General features: G+C 45.5%; 1 protein-coding gene across 1 annotated transcript in view; it reads left to right on the top strand.

The window, feature by feature from the left end:
- LOC128635642 (alpha-N-acetylgalactosaminide alpha-2,6-sialyltransferase 1-like) overlaps positions 1–22882 on the top strand; it is a 289952-nt gene extending 267070 nt beyond the window's left edge. Inside the window, exon 10 of the mRNA XM_053688731.1 lies at positions 22712–22882. Coding sequence (XP_053544706.1) covers positions 22712–22882 — 171 coding nt within the window. The remainder of the gene's footprint in view (positions 1–22711) is intronic.
- Positions 22883–24899: the final 2017 nt, after the last annotated feature.

Raw genomic sequence — 24899 nt, 5'->3', positions numbered from 1 at the left:
TAACCCTCCCTATAACTCCTCCTATTGCACCATATAACCCTCCCTATATCTCCTCCTATTGCTACATATAACCCTCCCTATAACTCCTTGTTACGGTTACCCTTAGTCTCGCTGAGAGATGGACCGCTTAGTAGCCTGGATTCCTATTGCTGAAGAGGGGAGAAACTGCTTTCCACAGTATTCTATATGAGTCTCGCAAATGTAGAATAATCCCCCTTAGCTGTAGTACAGCTAGGATACCCTTCTGCCCACAAAAATGAGTCAACGCTGCGATTGAGGGACAACCAAGAACTGAGGACTGGGATGCCCAGCCTGCTTTTTATTTAGGTTACATGCACACAGGGCACTCCCAGGGGGGGAAGCATAAAATCCCCCATCACACATTTAGACAAAGCCCTTGGACAGGCCACCGCAGATAACAAGTACACACAAGAAAACAATTGAGTCCTTCTTATCACCTAGCAGTGAATGCTTATCACAAACTTAATTACAGTACACAATATGCTAGGAAACCTGCCTCAGAAAATAGTTTTCTCAAAACTGAACAGAGTTAACCCTTTATGAAATGATACTTGTTACAGTTTTCTTGGAGCCCTTCTTAGGCGCTGGCTTGGCTGGTTCAGGCATTGCTGCTGGGAAATAAGTTTCTTCACAACAAAATAACTAATGCTTCTGTAACAGTGCTCCCTTTCTGTGGAACACTCTGGCAGACACGGTCTGACCCCTTTTCGGGGCAGACTAAGGCTGTCCAGACCGCTGGTTATGCGGGGCTGAGGTCGGTTTGTCTGGACAACCCGTCGGCGTTGCCATTCTGTTTCCCAGGTCTGTAAGTAATGGTGAAATTGAAGGGTTGCAACGATAAACTCCAACGTAATAGCCTGCCATTATCTCCAGAGACCCGGTTCAGCCACACCAACGGGTTATGGTCGGTGACCAGAGTGAACTCCTGCCCATATAAATAGGGAGTCAATTTCTTTAATGCCCACACCAAAGCCAAACACTCCTTTTCGACCGCTGCATAGCTGACTTCGCGGGGCAGGAGCTTCCGGCTGATGTAGGCAACTGGATGCTCCCCTCCATCTTCGCCTACTTGGCTGAGGACGGCTCCCAGCCCGAACATGGAAGCATCTGTATGGACGATAAAACGTTTGTTAAGGGCTGGAGCCGCCAAGACAGGAGCGTTAATTAGAGCATTTTTGAGAGCCTGGAAAGCCGTTTCACAGTGGGGAGACCACAGGACCTGTCGAGGTAAGTTCTTCTTGGTCAAGTCAGTCAGGGGTTTGGCAAGTGTGCTGTAGTCTGGTACGAACCGTCTATAGTACCCTGCCGTGCCCAGGAAGGCTAGGACCTGAGTCTTAGTGATGGGGGTGGGCCAATTGGCGACAGCTTCTATCTTGGCCGGCTCTGGTCGCTGCTTTCCACACCCCACCCGGTGACCCAGGTACTGTACCTCGGCCATCCCAAAGTGGCATTTTTCTGGCTTCAGAGTCAGGCCAGCAGCCCGGATCTGATCCAGAACCATTCCCACATGAGCTAAGTGGTCCTCCCAGGACTCACTGTGGATCGCTATGTCGTCCAGGTAGGCGCAAGCAAAACTCTGGAAGCCATCCAGGAGCCTATCCACCAAGCGCTGGAATGTAGCTGGGGCATTCTTCATCCCAAACGGCATTACCCTAAACTGATATAAGCCGAATGGGGTGACGAATGCCGACTTGGGGATAGCCTCCGGGGCCAGGGGAATCTGCCAGTAACCTTTGCAGAGGTCAATAGTGGTCAGGTAATTTCCCCTGGCTATACGATCGAGTAGCTCGTCTACCCTGGGCATAGGGTAAGCGTCCGTCACGGTCTTTTCATTGAGCCTCCGATAGTCTACGCAGAACCGGGTGGTCCCATCTTTCTTGGGCACCAAGACAACTGGGGAGGCCCAGGGACTATCGGAGGGCTCAATTACCCTGAGTTGGAGCATCTCATCGATCTCCTTCTTCATTCCTATCCTAACTGCTTCGGGGATTCGGTACGGAGCCTGGCGCAAGGGAGCTTGTCCCGGAGTATCTACCTGGTGGGTGGTTAAAGTAGTGTACCCTGGCTTCGGGGAGAAGGTGAGGTGTTTGGACTGTAGGAGTTGGTTGAGCTGCTCCCTTTCAGTGGGGCTAAGTCGGTCTCCTATCTGAACCTGAGCCACTATACCTGTGGGGAGACTCTTTTCTAATAGGTCTGGAATGGGTAGACTGTCGGGGCCTTCCTGAGGGGAACAACATACGGCCGTCACGTTCTCTGGTCGCTCAAAATATTCCTTGAGCATGTTTACATGGAATGTCTTTCTAAGATTGTTGTCGTGGCAGCTAGCTATCACATAAGTGGTGTCTCCCCTTTTCTCTACGATCTGGTAGGGGCCCTGCCAGGACGCCTGCAATTTGTCTGTCTTCACCGGCTTAAGTACTAACACCTTTTGTCCTATGGTAAAGATTCTCTTTCGGGCCCCCCGATCGTACCATACTTTCTGTCTTCTCTGGGCCGACTGGAGATTAGCCCGCACGGATTTGGCTAATTGCTCCATTCGGTCCCTGAGTTCCAGCACGTATGGCACAATGGGGACACCGTCAGTCTCCATCTCTCCCTCCCAGTGCTCCCGGATCAGGTTTAGGGGTCCCCGTACCTTTCTTCCGTAGAGCAACTCGAAGGGAGAGAACCCTGTCGTTTCCTGGGGCACCTCCCGATAAGCAAAAAGGAGGTGCGGCAGGAAGCGTTCCCAGTCTCGGTATTCCTGAGTGAACGTCTTGAGCATTTGCTTGAGGGTCCCATTGAACCTCTCACACAGCCCGTTCGTCTGGGGGTGGTATGGGGAGCTCAGGAGGGACTTAATTTTGCAAACCTGCCAGAGTTGTTGGGTCAATTCAGCCGTAAATTGGGTGCCTCGGTCGGATAGGATTTCTTTTGGAAATCCTACCCGGGAGAACACCTGTACTAGTGCATTCGCTACCGTATCCGCTTGTATGTTGGATAGGGCGACAGCCTCTGGGTACCTGGTAGCGTAGTCCACTACGGTAAGAATGTAGCGCTTACCGGAGGGACTAGGGGTAGCCAGTGGTCCCACTAGGTCAATAGCAACCCGGCTGAAGGGTTCCTCTACAATGGGCATATTTACTAGATGGGCTTTAGGGTGATCGCCTCGCCTTCCTACTCGTTGACACACATCGCAGGTGTTACAGTAAGTTCTAACGTCAGCGTGTACCCCTGGCCAAAAGAACGTGTGAGTAATGCGGTGTAGGGTACGGGTTACAGCTAGGTGGCCTGCTAAGGGGATGTCGTGGCCTATCTTGAGGATTTCTTGACGGTATTTGTGGGGCACTACCAGCTGTCGCCTACGCTGTCCCCTTTTCTCTGTCCAGCGGTATAGTTTCCCTTTTTCCCATAAGAATGTTTCATTATCTGCCCCGCCCCCTCCGGTCTCTGCTCGTTCCCGGTACTTTTGTAAGGTCGGGTCAGTCTTAGACTCTGTCTCGAAAGCATCTGGGGTGTCCCAGGGTATGGGGCCTAACATGTCAGGCAAGGTCGGGGTAGGTCTTACCTGTGTCTCCCGCACTGGTGAGAGTTCTCGCTCCGTCCGGGCTTGGGCCCGTGTAGTCACTGGGTCCGCCTCGTTGTTGCATACTGGAGCATAGGCAGAAGTCATGGGGCCCAAATCATTGCCCAGTAGTACTTCGGCAGGTAAATTATCCATTATGCCCACGTTCACAGCCCCCTTTCCCGCTCCCCAATCAAGATGCACTTTAGCTGTTGGAATTTTGTACACATCCCCCCCCGCCACTCTAACGGCCACAGTCTGTCCAGATCGCTTGTGCTCCGGCACCAAATGACTCTGTACCAGCGTGATAGTAGCCCCTGTGTCTCTCAATCCCTCGGTAGATCGCCCCTCGAGCCATACCTTCTGCCGATGGTGCTGGCGGTTATCTGAGGCAGCATATACAGGGTCCGCCTCGTGAAGCGGCCCCAAATATTCCTCCATAGGGGCCTCTTGGTTAACACAGAGGGTCCGGGCCGGACGATATGCCCCAGAGGGGTAATTGTAATTCCTGGGTGTCTGGTGCGTATTAAGGGGGCAGCTAGCCATGAAATGCCCTGGTTGCTTGCATCGGTGGCAAGTCGGTCTGGGACGCTCAGAGCTGTTATTGGGTGGTCCTGAGTGTCGGGCGGGCCCTGCGGGCACCGGGGCTCGGAATTCAGCACGAGGGGGTGCACGGTAAACCTCTCTGGGTTCGTGAAGACGGGAGTCATAATGTTCATCGGCCAATTTGGCTGCTTCTTCTAAGGTAGAAGGTCGCCTGTCTCGCAGCCATTCCTTCCCTTGCTGTTCCATGCCATTATAAAAATGTTCTAAGAGAAACAATTGTAAAATTTCCTCACCAGTCACCGCTTTACTTCCGCTCATCCAGTGATTTGCTGCTCTCCGCATTCGGTGCGCCCATTCCATATGGGTATCGTTAGGCTTCTTTTTCGTGCCCCGAAACTGTCGGCGATACGCGTCCGGAGTTACTGCGTACCGTTGCAACAGTGTCTCCTTAACTAGCTCATACTGTGTCACTTCCTCAGAACCCAGAGTACGAAAGGCTTCCAGGGCTCGCCCGGATAGTTTCCCAGACAATATCGTGGGCCACTCCCTGTTGGGAATCTGGTGCAGGGCACATTGCCTTTCGAAGTCCGCCAAATATTCATCAATCCCTGTCTCGCTCTCTAGGAAGGGTCGAAATGCCGCATAGGGTATCTTGGGCCTCCCAGCATTTTCGACAGGGATGATTACCTGCGGGGCTTCAGCATTGCGGTGTGCGTTCGCTAGGTTGAGTTTGTGGGCTCGAGTCTCTCGTATATCCTTGTCCGCTTCCGCCATCAACTGCTGTACCAATTCCATGGAGGGGTTCGGCCCGTACAGTGAGAGCCTCTCCCGAACAATCCTGGTTTTTTCGTCACTAATCGTGGTCGGTGTTTCCGCCATTGTGAAGCTCTGATCCAGTTCGTTCAATTCTGCGATCAGCTCTCTCCTCGGCCGGTTGCTGGCGTACCCCCCTCTGCTTTCAAGTAAATCCTTTAGGGTTGTACGCTTCAATTTTTCGTAAGCGCTCTCCATCCTTTCTGTACCTCTCCTAGGAAATCCAGGAAAAATCCCACCGCTGCCGCCAAATGTTACGGTTACCCTTAGTCTCGCTGAGAGATGGACCGCTTAGTAGCCTGGATTCCTATTGCTGAAGAGGGGAGAAACTGCTTTCCACAGTATTCTATATGAGTCTCGCAAATGTAGAATAATCCCCCTTAGCTGTAGTACAGCTAGGATACCCTTCTGCCCACAAAAATGAGTCAACGCTGCGATTGAGGGACAACCAAGAACTGAGGACTGGGATGCCCAGCCTGCTTTTTATTTAGGTTACATGCACACAGGGCACTCCCAGGGGGGGAAGCATAAAATCCCCCATCACACATTTAGACAAAGCCCTTGGACAGGCCACCGCAGATAACAAGTACACACAAGAAAACAATTGAGTCCTTCTTATCACCTAGCAGTGAATGCTTATCACAAACTTAATTACAGTACACAATATGCTAGGAAACCTGCCTCAGAAAATAGTTTTCTCAAAACTGAACAGAGTTAACCCTTTATGAAATGATACTTGTTACAGTTTTCTTGGAGCCCTTCTTAGGCGCTGGCTTGGCTGGTTCAGGCATTGCTGCTGGGAAATAAGTTTCTTCACAACAAAATAACTAATGCTTCTGTAACAGTGCTCCCTTTCTGTGGAACACTCTGGCAGACACGGTCTGACCCCTTTTCGGGGCAGACTAAGGCTGTCCAGACCGCTGGTTATGCGGGGCTGAGGTCGGTTTGTCTGGACAACCCGTCGGCGTTGCCATTCTGTTTCCCAGGTCTGTAAGTAATGGTGAAATTGAAGGGTTGCAACGATAAACTCCAACGTAATAGCCTGCCATTATCTCCAGAGACCCGGTTCAGCCACACCAACGGGTTATGGTCGGTGACCAGAGTGAACTCCTGCCCATATAAATAGGGAGTCAATTTCTTTAATGCCCACACCAAAGCCAAACACTCCTTTTCGACCGCTGCATAGCTGACTTCGCGGGGCAGGAGCTTCCGGCTGATGTAGGCAACTGGATGCTCCCCTCCATCTTCGCCTACTTGGCTGAGGACGGCTCCCAGCCCGAACATGGAAGCATCTGTATGGACGATAAAACGTTTGTTAAGGGCTGGAGCCGCCAAGACAGGAGCGTTAATTAGAGCATTTTTGAGAGCCTGGAAAGCCGTTTCACAGTGGGGAGACCACAGGACCTGTCGAGGTAAGTTCTTCTTGGTCAAGTCAGTCAGGGGTTTGGCAAGTGTGCTGTAGTCTGGTACGAACCGTCTATAGTACCCTGCCGTGCCCAGGAAGGCTAGGACCTGAGTCTTAGTGATGGGGGTGGGCCAATTGGCGACAGCTTCTATCTTGGCCGGCTCTGGTCGCTGCTTTCCACACCCCACCCGGTGACCCAGGTACTGTACCTCGGCCATCCCAAAGTGGCATTTTTCTGGCTTCAGAGTCAGGCCAGCAGCCCGGATCTGATCCAGAACCATTCCCACATGAGCTAAGTGGTCCTCCCAGGACTCACTGTGGATCGCTATGTCGTCCAGGTAGGCGCAAGCAAAACTCTGGAAGCCATCCAGGAGCCTATCCACCAAGCGCTGGAATGTAGCTGGGGCATTCTTCATCCCAAACGGCATTACCCTAAACTGATATAAGCCGAATGGGGTGACGAATGCCGACTTGGGGATAGCCTCCGGGGCCAGGGGAATCTGCCAGTAACCTTTGCAGAGGTCAATAGTGGTCAGGTAATTTCCCCTGGCTATACGATCGAGTAGCTCGTCTACCCTGGGCATAGGGTAAGCGTCCGTCACGGTCTTTTCATTGAGCCTCCGATAGTCTACGCAGAACCGGGTGGTCCCATCTTTCTTGGGCACCAAGACAACTGGGGAGGCCCAGGGACTATCGGAGGGCTCAATTACCCTGAGTTGGAGCATCTCATCGATCTCCTTCTTCATTCCTATCCTAACTGCTTCGGGGATTCGGTACGGAGCCTGGCGCAAGGGAGCTTGTCCCGGAGTATCTACCTGGTGGGTGGTTAAAGTAGTGTACCCTGGCTTCGGGGAGAAGGTGAGGTGTTTGGACTGTAGGAGTTGGTTGAGCTGCTCCCTTTCAGTGGGGCTAAGTCGGTCTCCTATCTGAACCTGAGCCACTATACCTGTGGGGAGACTCTTTTCTAATAGGTCTGGAATGGGTAGACTGTCGGGGCCTTCCTGAGGGGAACAACATACGGCCGTCACGTTCTCTGGTCGCTCAAAATATTCCTTGAGCATGTTTACATGGAATGTCTTTCTAAGATTGTTGTCGTGGCAGCTAGCTATCACATAAGTGGTGTCTCCCCTTTTCTCTACGATCTGGTAGGGGCCCTGCCAGGACGCCTGCAATTTGTCTGTCTTCACCGGCTTAAGTACTAACACCTTTTGTCCTATGGTAAAGATTCTCTTTCGGGCCCCCCGATCGTACCATACTTTCTGTCTTCTCTGGGCCGACTGGAGATTAGCCCGCACGGATTTGGCTAATTGCTCCATTCGGTCCCTGAGTTCCAGCACGTATGGCACAATGGGGACACCGTCAGTCTCCATCTCTCCCTCCCAGTGCTCCCGGATCAGGTTTAGGGGTCCCCGTACCTTTCTTCCGTAGAGCAACTCGAAGGGAGAGAACCCTGTCGTTTCCTGGGGCACCTCCCGATAAGCAAAAAGGAGGTGCGGCAGGAAGCGTTCCCAGTCTCGGTATTCCTGAGTGAACGTCTTGAGCATTTGCTTGAGGGTCCCATTGAACCTCTCACACAGCCCGTTCGTCTGGGGGTGGTATGGGGAGCTCAGGAGGGACTTAATTTTGCAAACCTGCCAGAGTTGTTGGGTCAATTCAGCCGTAAATTGGGTGCCTCGGTCGGATAGGATTTCTTTTGGAAATCCTACCCGGGAGAACACCTGTACTAGTGCATTCGCTACCGTATCCGCTTGTATGTTGGATAGGGCGACAGCCTCTGGGTACCTGGTAGCGTAGTCCACTACGGTAAGAATGTAGCGCTTACCGGAGGGACTAGGGGTAGCCAGTGGTCCCACTAGGTCAATAGCAACCCGGCTGAAGGGTTCCTCTACAATGGGCATATTTACTAGATGGGCTTTAGGGTGATCGCCTCGCCTTCCTACTCGTTGACACACATCGCAGGTGTTACAGTAAGTTCTAACGTCAGCGTGTACCCCTGGCCAAAAGAACGTGTGAGTAATGCGGTGTAGGGTACGGGTTACAGCTAGGTGGCCTGCTAAGGGGATGTCGTGGCCTATCTTGAGGATTTCTTGACGGTATTTGTGGGGCACTACCAGCTGTCGCCTACGCTGTCCCCTTTTCTCTGTCCAGCGGTATAGTTTCCCTTTTTCCCATAAGAATGTTTCATTATCTGCCCCGCCCCCTCCGGTCTCTGCTCGTTCCCGGTACTTTTGTAAGGTCGGGTCAGTCTTAGACTCTGTCTCGAAAGCATCTGGGGTGTCCCAGGGTATGGGGCCTAACATGTCAGGCAAGGTCGGGGTAGGTCTTACCTGTGTCTCCCGCACTGGTGAGAGTTCTCGCTCCGTCCGGGCTTGGGCCCGTGTAGTCACTGGGTCCGCCTCGTTGTTGCATACTGGAGCATAGGCAGAAGTCATGGGGCCCAAATCATTGCCCAGTAGTACTTCGGCAGGTAAATTATCCATTATGCCCACGTTCACAGCCCCCTTTCCCGCTCCCCAATCAAGATGCACTTTAGCTGTTGGAATTTTGTACACATCCCCCCCCGCCACTCTAACGGCCACAGTCTGTCCAGATCGCTTGTGCTCCGGCACCAAATGACTCTGTACCAGCGTGATAGTAGCCCCTGTGTCTCTCAATCCCTCGGTAGATCGCCCCTCGAGCCATACCTTCTGCCGATGGTGCTGGCGGTTATCTGAGGCAGCATATACAGGGTCCGCCTCGTGAAGCGGCCCCAAATATTCCTCCATAGGGGCCTCTTGGTTAACACAGAGGGTCCGGGCCGGACGATATGCCCCAGAGGGGTAATTGTAATTCCTGGGTGTCTGGTGCGTATTAAGGGGGCAGCTAGCCATGAAATGCCCTGGTTGCTTGCATCGGTGGCAAGTCGGTCTGGGACGCTCAGAGCTGTTATTGGGTGGTCCTGAGTGTCGGGCGGGCCCTGCGGGCACCGGGGCTCGGAATTCAGCACGAGGGGGTGCACGGTAAACCTCTCTGGGTTCGTGAAGACGGGAGTCATAATGTTCATCGGCCAATTTGGCTGCTTCTTCTAAGGTAGAAGGTCGCCTGTCTCGCAGCCATTCCTTCCCTTGCTGTTCCATGCCATTATAAAAATGTTCTAAGAGAAACAATTGTAAAATTTCCTCACCAGTCACCGCTTTACTTCCGCTCATCCAGTGATTTGCTGCTCTCCGCATTCGGTGCGCCCATTCCATATGGGTATCGTTAGGCTTCTTTTTCGTGCCCCGAAACTGTCGGCGATACGCGTCCGGAGTTACTGCGTACCGTCGCAACAGTGTCTCCTTAACTAGCTCATACTGTGTCACTTCCTCAGCACCCAGAGTACGAAAGGCTTCCAGGGCTCGCCCGGATAGTTTCCCAGACAATATCGTGGGCCACTCCCTGTTGGGAATCTGGTGCAGGGCACATTGCCTTTCGAAGTCCGCCAAATATTCATCAATCCCTGTCTCGCTCTCTAGGAAGGGTCGAAATGCCGCATAGGGTATCTTGGGCCTCCCAGCATTTTCGACAGGGATGATTACCTGCGGGGCTTCAGCATTGCGGTGTGCGTTCGCTAGGTTGAGTTTGTGGGCTCGAGTCTCTCGTATATCCTTGTCCGCTTCCGCCATCAACTGCTGTACCAATTCCATGGAGGGGTTCGGCCCGTACAGTGAGAGCCTCTCCCGAACAATCCTGGTTTTTTCGTCACTAATCGTGGTCGGTGTTTCCGCCATTGTGAAGCTCTGATCCAGTTCGTTCAATTCTGCGATCAGCTCTCTCCTCGGCCGGTTGCTGGCGTACCCCCCTCTGCTTTCAAGTAAATCCTTTAGGGTTGTACGCTTCAATTTTTCGTAAGCGCTCTCCATCCTTTCTGTACCTCTCCTAGGAAATCCAGGAAAAATCCCACCGCTGCCGCCAAATGTTACGGTTACCCTTAGTCTCGCTGAGAGATGGACCGCTTAGTAGCCTGGATTCCTATTGCTGAAGAGGGGAGAAACTGCTTTCCACAGTATTCTATATGAGTCTCGCAAATGTAGAATAATCCCCCTTAGCTGTAGTACAGCTAGGATACCCTTCTGCCCACAAAAATGAGTCAACGCTGCGATTGAGGGACAACCAAGAACTGAGGACTGGGATGCCCAGCCTGCTTTTTATTTAGGTTACATGCACACAGGGCACTCCCAGGGGGGGAAGCATAAAATCCCCCATCACACATTTAGACAAAGCCCTTGGACAGGCCACCGCAGATAACAAGTACACACAAGAAAACAATTGAGTCCTTCTTATCACCTAGCAGTGAATGCTTATCACAAACTTAATTACAGTACACAATATGCTAGGAAACCTGCCTCAGAAAATAGTTTTCTCAAAACTGAACAGAGTTAACCCTTTATGAAATGATACTTGTTACAGTTTTCTTGGAGCCCTTCTTAGGCGCTGGCTTGGCTGGTTCAGGCATTGCTGCTGGGAAATAAGTTTCTTCACAACAAAATAACTAATGCTTCTGTAACACTCCTCCTATTGCTACATATAACCCTCCCTATAACTCCTCCTATTGTACCATATAACCCTCCCTATATCTCCTCCTATTGCACCATATAACCCTCCCTATAACTGCTCCTATTGCATCATATAACCCTCCCTATATCTCCTCCTATTGCTCCATATAACACTCCCTATAACTCCTCCTATTGCACCATATAACCCTCCCTATAACTCCTCCTATTGCTACATATAACCCTCCCTATAACTCCTCATATTGTACCATATAACCCTCCCTATATCTCCTCCTATTGCACCATATAACTCTCCCTATAACTCCTCCTATTGCTACATATAACCCTCAGGGTCAAGGATGCCTTCTGACCCAAGAAGGAGTGGTGTTTTGTTGGATACTGTGTCTAATCCAGGCCCAGCCTTTCAGCCCATGGAATTCCCAAATGCTAAAGTCAGTAATTCATCTAAGGAAAGTTTATTGAGGAAAAGTCTGGCTTTTTTTGGAGAAGAAACAAAGGGATGCTTAAAACAGCAGTGATGCTTTGAGAAAACTAGTGTTGGAGTTAAAGGAACAAAAGCAAATTTTGAAAAAGAAAATGGCTGGTGTTTTACATGAGGATGAAAAGGCTGAGTTACAGTGTGAGGCTGAGCAAGCAGACACTGAGATTTGTGCACTAGAGAGAGTTCTGGAGGAAAATAATGAAAACATTGAAAGACTGAGAGGTGATATAAGTAAAGAAGAACAAAAAATGTATCAGCTGCAAAAGGTAAATCCTTTAAAGTTAAAGAAAGGGAAAAAGTCTGAAAAGGTTTTAAGAAATATCAGTCAAGTACCTGAGATTCTTTCTGTTTTGGCAAAACCTGTGATAATGTCTGGAGTTGCTGTAAAAAGAATGACTGGTGCTTGTGAGCCCAGCAAGGTGAGAGAGGCTGGGGTAATCAGCAGACAGGGGAGCCCAGCAAGGTGAGAGAGGCTGGGGTAATCAGCAGACAGGGGAGCCCAGCAAGGTGAGAGAGGCTGGGGTAATCAGCAGGCAGGGGAGCCCAGCAAGGTGAGAGAGGCTGGGGTAATCAGCAGACAGGGGAGCCCAGCAAGGTGAGAGAGGCTGGGGTAATCAGCAGACAGGGGAGCCCAGCAAGGTGAGAGAGGCTGGGGTAATCAGCAGACAGGGGAGCCCAGCAAGGTGAGAAAGGCCGGCGGTAATCAGCAGACAGGGGAGCCCAGCAAGGTGAGAGAGGCTGGGGGTAATCAGCAGACAGGGGAGCCCAGCAAGGTGAGAGAGGCTGGGGGTAATCAGCAGACAGGGGAGCCCAGCAAGGTGAGAGAGGCTGGGGGTAATCGGCAGACAGGGGAGCCCAGCAAGGTGAGAGAAGAGGCTGGGGTAATCAGCAGACAGGGGAGCCCAGCAAGGTGAGAAAGGCCGGCGGTAATCAGCAGACAGGGGAGCCCAGCAAGGTGAGAGAGGCTGGGGGTAATCAGCAGACAGGGGAGCCCAGCAAGGTGAGACAGACTGGGGGTAATCAGCAGACAGGGGAACTCAGCAAGGTGAGAGAGGCTGGGGGTAATCGGCAGACAGGGGAGCCTAATAAAGATATTAATGAACCAGCAGGTGAGACCAGCAAACGCAGTCAGCCTGCCGTTTCTAGGACCAGTATTACACCAACAAGAACTCTCAATTTAAGATCCATAAATATAAATGTGACTGTGGATAAAGCTGCTAGACTTGTGCAGGTGATTGCAGCCATGATGGTGAATCTGTTTGAGTTCCTGCACCTGCAGGTGAGCTTCAGCACAGGTGCTGGTGATGTCACACAATCAGCTATACAGCCCAGGATTGAAAATGCTGCAAAACCTGGAAGCATCAGAATGCAATCTGGAATGGGGAACTCAGCTTCTCAGCTGCCAAACAGAGATGGAGTACATTCTGTAAGCAAAACTGGATTGGGATTATTTTCTAATGTAATTAAATCTGGAGGGGAAGCACCTAAAAAGGAGAAATGCTGTACGTATTGTGTATACTGGTCCTGATAAAGATATTCCTGATAGAATATATATTGCAAGGCAGCTATTAATGGACTTTATGGGGCTTTGCTGCTGCAGATGTTAATGCAATGATTCATATTCCTAACTCCCGTCAGTTTGATATAAGTTTTAAATTATCCAAGACTTTGGACTATTAATGGGAGATATTTCATACAACTAAAGAGGATCATATTTGGAAGAACTTAAAGTGAATGTAAATTTTGATGATAAAGTGCCCGTTTTTTAAAAATTCGATTAAAAACAGGGGCACTTTAATTCATCAAAATTTACATTTCACTCATGTTGTGAAAATACTTACCTTTTAATCTTGACAGCCTCTGCATTGCTTCCTCCGCCCGTCGCAAAACCTAAATGAGGAATCCGGCTTCCTCCAATCATGGCATTGAATCAGACACTGATTCCCCGGGTTGGAAGCCGTGATTGGAGCATGACCGATTCGTCATTTCTGACGTAGGAAGAGGCTTGCGACGACCGGGGGAAGCTTGACTGGCTGTCAAGTTTAAAAGGTAAGTATGCTCACAACACGAGTGAAATGCAAATTTTGATGAATTAAAGTAATCCTGTTTTTAATTAAATTTTTAAAAACCGGGAACTTTCTCATGAAAATTTACATTCACTTTAAAGGTGATTCAGTTATCCAAGCAAAGTACTGTGGTGGTTACACTTCTGTTTCATTCTGAAGTAGTAGATTTGGCAGATATTCGCCTAGATTTTGAGTTTTGTCGGTAAAGACCCGCGTAGCTAACGCCGCTTTTTTTCCCAACGCACCCTTAAGACAACGCTGGTATTTAGAGTTGTCTGAGGGGCTGCGTTAGGCTCCAAAAAGGGTTGAGCCTAATGTACCGCTACTTCAACCCTCAATACCAGCGTTGCTTACGGTAGCGGTAAGCAGCTAAAACGTGCTCGTGCACGATTTCCCCATAGGAAACAATGGGGCAGTTTGGGCTGAAAAAAAAACCTGCAAAAAAGCAGCGTTCAGCTCTTAACGCAGCCCCATTGTCTCCTATAGGGAAACAGTTTCTAAGTCTGCACCTAACACCCTAACATGAATCCCGAGTCTAAACACCCCTAACCTTACACTTATTAACCCTAATCTGCCGCCCCCGCTATAGCTGACATCTGCATTATATTACTAACCCCTAATGTGCCGCTCTGGACACCACCGCAACCTACATTATACCTATGTACCCCTAATCTGCTGCCCCTAACATCGCTGACCCCTATATTATATTTATTAACCCTAATCTGCCCCCCAATGTCGCCGCTACCTTACCCCTAATCTGCCGACCGGACCTCGCCGCTACTCTAATAAATGTATTAACCCTAAACCGCCGCACTCCCGCCTCGCAAACCCTATAATAAATAGTATTAACCCCTAATCTGCCTCCCTAACATCGCCGCCACCTAACTTCAAGTATTAACCCCTAATCTGCTGACCGAACCTCGCCGCTACTATAATAATGTATTAACCCCTAAAGCTAGTCTAACCCTAACACCCCCTAAATTAAATATAATTTTAATCTAACGAAATAAATTAAATATTATTAACTAAAGTATTCCTATTTAAATCTAAATACTTACCTGTAAAATAACCCTAATATGCTGCAATATAACAAATAATTATATTGTAGCTATTTTAGGATTTATATTTTTTTACAGGCAACTTTGTATTTATTTTAACTAGGTACAATAGCTATTAAATAGTTATTTACTATTTAATAGCTACCTAGTTAAAATAATTACAAAATTACCTGTAAAATAAATCCTAACCTAAGTTACAATTAAACCTAACACTACACTATCAATAAATAAATTAAATCAATTAACTACAAGTACCTACAATTACCTACAATTAAATAAACTAAACTAAATTACAAAAAAACAAACACTAAATTACAAAAAATAAAAAAGATTACAAGAATTTAAGCTAATTACACCTACTCTAAGCCCCCTAATAAAATAACAAAGTCCCCAAAATAATAAAGGTCCCTACCCTATTCTAAATTAAAAAGTAACCAGCTCTTTTACCAGCCCTGAAAAGGGCTTTTTGTGGGGCATGCCCCAAAGTAAACAGCTCCTTTGCCTGTAAAAAAAAAACACAATACCACCCCCAACATTACAACCCACCACCCACATACCCCTACTCTAACCCAAACCCCCCTTAAATAAACCTAACACTGCCCCCTGAAGATCTCCCTACCTTGAGTCGTGTTCACCCAGCCGGGCACCGATGGACCAAAAGAGGACATCCAGAGCGCAGAAGTCTTCATCCTATCCGGGCAGAAGAGGACATCTGGACTGGCAGACATCTTCATCCAAGCGGCATCTTCTATCTTCATCCATCTGACGAGGAGCGGCTCCATCTTCAAGACCTCCAGCGCGGAACATCCTCTTCCTTCCCACGACTACCGACGAATGAAGGTTCCTTTAAGTGATGTCATCCAAGATGGCGTCCCTCGAATTCCGATTGGCTGATAGGATTCTATCAGCCAATCGGAATTAAGGTAGGAAAAATCTGATTGGCTGATTGAATCAGCCAATCAGATTCAAGTTCAATCGGATTGGCTTATCCAATCAGCCAATCAGATTGAGCTTGCATTCTATTGGCTGATCGGAACAGCCAATAGAATGCAAGATCAATCTGATTGGATCAGCCAATGGGATTGAACTTGAATCTGATTGGCTGATTCAATCAGCCAATCAGATTTTTCCTACCTTAATTCCGATTGGCTGATAGAATCCTATCAGCCAATCGGAATTCGAGGGACGCCATCTTGGATGACATCACTTAAAGGAACCTTCATTCGTCGGTAGTCGTGGAAGGAAGAGGATGCTCCGCGCCGGAGGTCTTGAAGATGGAGCCGCTCCTCATCGGATGGATGAAGATAGAAGATGCAGCTTGGATGAAGATGTCTGCCGGTCCGGATGTCCTCTTCTGCCCGGATAGGATGAAGACTTCTGCCGCTCCGGATGTCCTCTTTTGGTCCATCGGTGCCCGGCTGGGTGAACACGACTCAAGGTAGGGAGATCTTCAGGGGGTAGTGTTAGGTTTATTTAAGGGGGGTTTGGTTAGAGTAGGGTATGTGAGTGTTGTGGGTTGATATTGTGTGTTTTTTTACAGGCAAAGGAGCTGTTTACTTTGGGGCATGCCCGCAAAAAGCTCTTTTAAGGGCTGGTAAAAGAGCTGGTTACTTTTTATTTAGAATAGGGTAGGGACCTTTATTATTTTGGGGCTTTGTTATTTTATTAGGGGGCTTAGAGTAGGTGTAATTAGCTTAAAATTCTTGTAATCTTTTTTTATTTTTTGTAATTTAGTGTTTGTTTTTTTTGTAATTTAGTTTAGTTTATTTAATTGTAGGTAATTGTAGGTACTTGTAGTTAATTGATTTAATTTATTTATTGATAGTGTAGTGTTAGGTTTAATTGTAACTTAGGTTAGGATTTATTTTACAGGTAATTTTGTAATTATTTTAACTAGGTAGCTATTAAATAGTAAATAATGATTTAATAGCTATTGTACCTAGTTAAAATAAATACAAAGTTGCCTGTAAAATAAATATAAATCCTAAAATAGCTACAATATAATTATTCGTTATATTGTAGCTATATTAGGGTTTATTTTACAGGTAAGTATTTAGATTTAAATAGGAATACTTTAGTTAATAATATTTAATTTATTTCGTTAGATTAAAATTATATTTAATTTAGGGGGGTGTTAGGGTTAGACTTAGCTTTAGGGGTTAATACATTTATTATAGTAGCGGCGAGGTCCGGTCAGCAGATTAGGGGTTAATACTTGAAGTTAGGTGGCGGCGATGTTAGGGAGGGCAGATTAGGGGTTAGTACTATTTATTATAGGGTTTGCGAGGCGGGAGTGTGGCGGTTTAGGGGTTAATACATTTATTAGAGTAGTGGCGAGGTCGGTCGGCAGATTTGAGGTTAATAAGTGTAGGTAAGGTAGCGGCGACATTGGGGGGGGGCAGATTAGGGGTTAATAAATATAATATAGGGGTCAGCGATGTTAGGGGCAGCAGATTAGGGGTTCATAGGGATAATGTAGGTGGCGGCGGTGTGCGGTCAGCAGATTAGGGGTTAAAAATATTACTATAGTGGCGGCGATGTGGGGGGTCCTCGGTTTAGGGGTACATAGGTAGTTTATGGGTGTTAGTGTACTTTAGAGCACAGTAGTTAAAGGGACAGTCTACACCAGAATTTTTATTGTTTTAAAAGATAGATAATCCCTTTATTACCCATTCCCCAGTTTTGCATAACCAACACAGTTATATTAATATACTTTTAACCTCTGTGATTATCTTGTATCCAAGCCTCTGCAAACTGCCCCTTTTTTCAGTTCTTTTGAACATCCTTGCAGTCTAGCCAATCAGTGCCTGCTCCCAGATAACTTCATGTGCACGAGCACAGTGTTATCTATATGAAATACGTGAACTAACACCCTCTAGTGGTGAAAAACTGTTAAATGCAATCTGAAAGAGGTGGCTTCAAGGTCTAAGAAATTAGCATATGAAACTCCTAGGTTAAGCTTTCAATTAAGAATACCAAGAGAACAAAGCAAAATTGGTGATAAAAGTAAATTGGAAAATTGTTTAAAATTACATGCCCTATCTGAATCATGAAAGTTTATTTTGGCCTAGACTGTCCCTTTAAGAGCTTTATAAACCGGCGTTAGCCCAGAAAGCTCTTAACTACTGACTTTTTTCTGTGGCTGGAGTCTTGTCGGTAGAGGGTCTACCGCTCACTTCAGCCAAGACTCTAAATACCAGCGTTAGGAAGATCCCATTGAAAAGATAGGATACGCAATTGACGTAAGGGGATCTGCGGTATGGAAAAGTCGTGGCTGGAAAGTGAGCGTTAGACCCTTTCCTGCCTGACTCTAAATACCAGCGGCCGGCCAAAACCAGCGTTAGGACCCCTTAACGCTGCTTTTGATGGCTAACGCAGAACTCTAAATCTAGCCGATTGTTTATTGGCTTAACAGGCATTGCCGTTTGTTGGAGGAACCTCAACAAGTTTATGATGAAGATGGTATATGGAGCGGAGGCTGGCATCTAAGAGTGCATTTAAGGTAGGATGGAGGAAGGACGCAACATCTGCCTCAAAGCTTCTTTATTGGCTCAGAGAGAGGTGTCTGCTATTATCCTGGTCAACCTAGGACTTGCTACAAGTGTAGTTCCAATAGGCACCTTGCCTACAGCTGTGATAAAGTGAAGTGCTCAAAATGTAACTGTCGGGGACCTTCTAAATATGAATGCAAACAGGATTTTATTGGCAATTTATGTTCTATTACTGGCCACAGTTTCAGCAACATCCTGAGGCATCTCATAATAATGAGAGAGAGGTACAGCTGGATAACTTGTTATCTGATGATATGACTGATTTGTTTCAGTAAATGTCTAGTAAGATGAATCCTGAGCCAAAGTCTAAAGAATCACTAGTGGATCAGAGCTTAGTGCAGATGGAGGATTTTGGAATGGACATTAATGTTGAGTTACCTGATGAGGGAATGTTGCAAGCGGGTGAGATGTCTGTTCACAAATCAGATGATTTTCAGCTTGTGCAACAGAAAAGCCGGAGACTAAAATCACAACAGGCGGCTGTTCAAGGTAAAAGAAAAAGGTGTGCGGATGAAAGGGCAGCCATCTTTTAAGGATACTTTTAGGAAGTATGCTGTTTTGGATGATGAATCGGTAAACACCGCTGGATATAAAGTAGAGACATCTGATTCCAAGATCAAAATCTTTGGACGAGCTGTGTCAGAAGGAAAAAGATACAGTGTCCTTATCTTTTAAGAGATGGGATCATATGGTGATGATGTGGGTAGGAAAAAGAAAAGTCTCTAGCTCTGAACTTTAAGGCATTATTGTGTTCTTAAGTGTTGGCTCCTTGAATGTGAACAGTTGAACAGGTTAAATCTAAAAGAGAAGGACTCTTATATACCAGTTTCTCAGAATGAGAATTTGAATATGTTCTGTTACAGGAGACTAGATTTATTGATACCTCTGAGGTTTATTGGGCAAAAAGAGACTGGGTGGAAGGATCATCTTTATGTCATTTGGGACTGAGAACTATGATGGTGTTGGAATTTTATTCATGCACTGTAATATTACTGTGGAGAGAATAATTGAAATTGTGGAGGGAAGATGTCTAATATTAGATGTCATTATTAATGGTATAAGTTACAGGTTAAATTAATGTTTATGCAGCACAGTCTATGAGGCCTATTTATCAAAGGTCCGACAGACCTCGCTGAATGCAATACGCTCTCCGTATTCAGCATTGCACCAGCAGCTCTTGTGAGCTGCTGTTGCAACACCGCCCCCTGCAGATTCGCGGCCAATCAGCTCGCCAGAAGAAACACGGGCCCTCAAGCTCCATTCGGAGTTTGATAAATGGGCCTCTATAGCTGAGAGGAAAACTTGTTCAAGCTGATTAGGCCCTTTTTGTTGTATCTGTAAATCAAATTAATTTTTAAGGTTGAGGATGTCTTGGAGTTAATTGTAAATGAGTTAAAACATATTAAGAGGGAAGAAAACTTTAAAAATTGGCGAAACATTGTTTTAAATGTTAGAGTTTAAGATATAATATGTTTTGTATTTGTATATTGTTTGTTGTTTGATCTTTTTCTGTAATTGTGTTATTGTATGTATTTTTGTTGCTTGAAATTTTAACAAAAAAAATCCTATTGCTCCATATAACCCTCCCTATAACTCATCCTATTGCTCCATATAACACTCCCTATAACTCCTCCTATTGCTCCATATAACCCTCCCTATAACTCCTCCTATTGCTACATATAACCCTCCCTATAGCACCTCCTATTGTTACATATAACCCTCCCTATAGCACCTCCTATTGTTACATATAACCCTCCCTATAACACCTCCTATTGTTACATATAACCCTCCCTATAACTCCTCCTATTGTTACATATAACCCTCCTTATAACTAATCCTATTGCTCCATATAACACTCCCTATAACTCCTGCTATTGCTCCATATAACATCCCTATAACTCATCCTATTGCTCCATATAAACACTCCCTATAACTCCTCCTATTGCTACATTTAACCCTCCCTATAACTCCTCCTATTGCTACATATAACCCTCCTATAACACCTCCTATTGTTACATATAACCCTCCCTATAACACCTCCTATTGCTCCATATAACACTCCCTATAACTCCTCCTATTGCTACATATAACCCTCCCTATAACTCCTCCTATTGCTCCATATAACACTCCCTAAACTCCTCCTATTGCTACATATAACTCCCTATAACTCCTCATATTGCTTCATATAACCCTCCCTATAACTCCTCATATTGCTTCATATAACCCTCCCTATAACTCCTCATATTGCACCATATAACCTCTCTATAACTCCTCCTATTGCACCATATAACCCTCTCTATAACTCCTCCTATTGCTCCATATAACTCCTCCTATTGCTCCATATAACCCTCCCTATAACTCCTCCTATTGCTCCATATAACCCTCCCTATAACTCCTCATATTGCACCATATAACCCTCCCTATAACTCCTCCTATTGCTCCATATAACTCCTCCTATTGCTCCATATAACCCTCCCTATAACTCCTCCTATTGCTCCATATAACCCTCTTATAACTCCTCCTATTGCTCATATAACCCTCCCTATAACTCCTCCTATTGCTCCATATAACACTCCCTATAACTACTCCTATTGCTACTTATAACCTTCCCTAAAACTCCTCCTATTGCTCCATATAACCCTCCCTATAACTCCTCCTATTGCTCCATATAACCCTCTCTATAACTCCTCCTATTGCTCCATATAACCCTCCCTATAACTCCTCCTATTGCTCCATATAACCCTCCCTATAACACCTCCTATTGCTACATATAACCCTCCCTATAACACCTCCTATTGTTACATATAACCCTCCCTATAACTCTCCTATTGCTCCATATAACCCTCCCTATAACTCCTCCTATTGCTCCATATAACCCTCCCTATAACTCCTCCTATTGCTCCATATAACCCTCCCTATAACTCCTCTATTGCTACATATAACACTCCATATAACTCCTCCTATTGCTCCATATAACACTCCCTAACACTCCCTTCTATTGCACCATATAACCCTCCCTATAAACTCCTCCTATTGCTCCATATAACACTCCCTAACACTCCTTCTATTGCAAATATACTCCTATAACACCTCTATTGCTCCATATAACCCTCTATAACACCTCCTATTGCTCCATATAATCCTCCCTATAACACCTCCTATTGTCCATATAACCTCCCTATAACACCTCCTATTGCTACATATAACCCTCCTATAACTCCTCCTATTGCTACATATAACCCTCCTATAACTCCTCTATTGCTACATATAACCCTCCCTATAACTCCTCCTATTGCTACATATAACCCTCCTATAACCTCCTATTGCTACATATACCCTCCTATACTCCTCTATTGCTCCATATAACCCTCCCTATAACTCCTCCTATTGCTACATATAACCCTCCTATAAAACCTCATATTGCTACATATAACCCTCCTATAACACCTCAATTGCTACATATAACCCTCCCTATAACACCTATTGCTACATATAACCCTCCCTATAACCTCCTATTGCTACATAAACCCTCCCTATAAACCTCCTATTGCTACATATAAACCCTCTCTATAACACCTCATATTGCTCATATAACCCTCCCTATAACTCCTCTTGCTACATATAACCTCCTATAACACCTCATATTGCTACATATAACCCTCCCTATAACTCCTCCTATTGCGCCTTATAACTCCTCCTATAACTCTCTATTGATCCATATAACCCTCCTATAACTCTCCTATTGCTCCATATAACCCTCCGTATAACTCTCTATTGCTCCATATAACCCTCCTATAAACCTCTATTGCTCCATATAACCCTCCGTATAACTCCTCCTATTGCACCATATAACCCCTCCTATAACGCTCCTATTGCACCATATAACCCCCGTATAACTCCTCCTATTGACATATAACCCTCCCTATAACTCCTCCTATTGCTACATATAACCCCCCCTATAACTCCTCCTATTGTACATATAACCCTCCCTATAACTCCTCCTATTGCTACATATAACCCTCCCTATAACTCCTCCTATTGACATATAACCCTCCCTATAACTCCTCCTATTGTACATATAACCCTCCCTATAACACTCCTATTGCTACATAACCCTCCTATAACTCCTCTATTGCTACATATAACCCTATATAAACTCCTCCTATTGCTACATATAACCCTCCTATAACTCCTCCTATTGCTACATATAACCCCCCTATAACTCCTCCTATTGCTCCATATAACCCTCCCTATAACTCCTCCTATTGCTCCATATCCTACTAACCTCCTACCCCTATAACACTCACTCCTATTGCTCATATAACCCTCCCTATAACACCTCCTATTGCTCCATATAACCTCCTAACACCTCCTATTGCTCCATATAACACTCCCTAACTCCTCCTATTGCTCCATATAACCCTCCCTATAACACTCTATTGTCCATATAACCCTCTCTATAACACCTCTATTGCCATATAACCTCCTATATCTATAACCCTCCCTATAACTCCTCCTATTGCTCCATGTAACCCTCCCTATAACACTTTCTATTGATCCATATAACCCTCTCTATAACTCCTCCTATTGCTCCTATAACCCTTCCTATATCTCTGCTTCTTTATATAAACCATTCTATAACCCCTCTTGTAACCCCATACAGCCCTTCCTATAACTGCTCCTATTGCTTACAGGTCAGTGCGTACGGGTTTATGACAGACGATTACACTCGATACTCGGATCATTACTATGACAAGAACAAACTGAAGATGACATTGTACATTAACCATGATTTCCTTCTAGAGCGAGATTTGTGGAGACGCCTAAACAACGAAAATATTATCAAACTATATAAGCGAACATAAAGACTCCACTACTGCAGGCACAGAAGTGTTATGCGGAAGATGCTTTTGTTGCTATTTTCGCACCCCTTGTGGTGTGGACAATTCAGGAAACAGTGAATTACCTCCAACCTAGGTCATAGACCGACCGAAAAAAATATGTTTTGTTAACAGAAAAGTGTTTGATTTTAAAATGACTGTGAATTCTATTTTGTGATTAAGATTTTCTTTTTTTAAAGGGACGTGAGACCTGCAAATTTTATTTCATGATTCAGATAAAACATACAATTTAAAACAATTTTCTAATTTACTTCTATTATCAAATATTCTTCATTCTCTTGGTATCTTATGTTAAAAAACATGGAAGGAAGCTCAGGAGCGTGCATGTGTCTAGAGCACTATATGGCAACAGTTTTGTAAGAATGTTTTCTATTTCTTAGAGCACTAAATGGCAGCACTATTTCCTGCATGTAGTGCTCAAGACACCTACCTAGGTATCACTTCAACAAAAAACACCAAAGTAAATTTGATAATAGAAGTAAATTGGAAAGTTTGTTATAACCATGTGCACTTTCTGATTCACATATATATTTTTTTGAGTTTCATATCTCTTTAATTGAATTTCTGGCAGCACCATGGATATCTCTGCTGGCCTCTCTCTGATACCATATAAGTTAACCCTTGACTGCCAGTGAGGGCAACAATGCATTGTACAGCAACACATACCCACAGTCCTATTTTGGCAGCCAAAGGGTTAACACAGCCTTTGCTCTCATTTGCATATCTCTGTATAGTTCCCTTCCCTCCTCTGTGCGCCACCTCATCTCCCTGTCCCAAAAGCAGAACTATGTGTCCCCGAGTTGCTAGGTGACGTTTTGTAAACCAGTATTCTCTCCCATTACAAAGGAACCCTTTCTGTGCGCCCGAGGCTGCGGATTAGTTGTGGCTCTATAGTTTATGCTCACTATTCTGCATTTAATTCACAGAAACTCTACTCTTCTATTTCTCTCTAAACTTAAAGGGATGTTTTGACTCAGGAAATGTGGATGCATATGAAAAAGTGCTATTTAAATATGTTGATTTTTTTTTTTTTTGCATTAAAAAGATTAAATATTTTAAAGCTGTTTTAGTTTGATTTGAAAACTAACGAGATCTGTGGGAGAGAAAAGGGGGAGAAACTCACTGGCTTATGAGGAAAACTCTCCACGCTGTTGGTGGTCAGTGGGTTAGATTCATTGATAAAGACTAAGTTCATGTTCGAAATTCATTTAAGGGGACAGTCTAGTAAAAACTAAACTTTCATGATTCAGAAAATAATGCAATTTTATGCAAATTTCAAATGTACTTTTATCATCAACTTTGCTTTGTTCTCTTGTTTTCTTTGTTGAAAGCTTAACCTAGGTAAGCTCATATGCTAATTTTTAACCCTTGAAGGCTGCCTCTTGTCTCACTGCATTTTGACAATTTTTGATAGTTAGACACTCCTAGTTCATGTGTGCCATATAGATAAACATGGTGCTCACTCCTGTGGAGTAATTTATGAGTCAGCACTGATTGGCTAAAATACAATTATGTTAAAAAGAACAGAGAGAATGAAGAAGTCTTCAGAGGGTAATCACAGAGGAAAAACGTGTATTAATATAACCGTGTTGGTTATGCAAAAGTGGGTAATGTGTAATGAAGGGATCTGTTTAAAGAATAAAACTTCTGGCGTAGACTGTCCCTTTGTGGCTTGTTTCACCTATTGTATTTAGCCTTTGGTTAGTGGATGTCCCTTTCATGAACATATAAAGTTCCATTAAGTGCCTCAATATGAGAAATATTGTACAGCAAACAAGTACCCCAAGTTTTCAAATGCATGCATGGGTGAAACACACTATTAACCCCAGTCAATTAAATAATAATAAAAAAAAAACTATTTTTCATTAATAAAATTATCCAAATCATTAACTCAACAAACACACATGCCCAATATACCCACAATGCCCTGTTCAAATCCCTTAAAAAGGAATGTTTACTTGTCTCTACTATTTTGGGACAC

Source organism: Bombina bombina, chromosome 1 (genome assembly GCF_027579735.1).
Source record: "Bombina bombina isolate aBomBom1 chromosome 1, aBomBom1.pri, whole genome shotgun sequence".
NCBI classification, from domain to species: Eukaryota; Metazoa; Chordata; class Amphibia; order Anura; family Bombinatoridae; genus Bombina; species Bombina bombina.
This window is presented reverse-complemented; position numbering and strand designations above follow the sequence as displayed.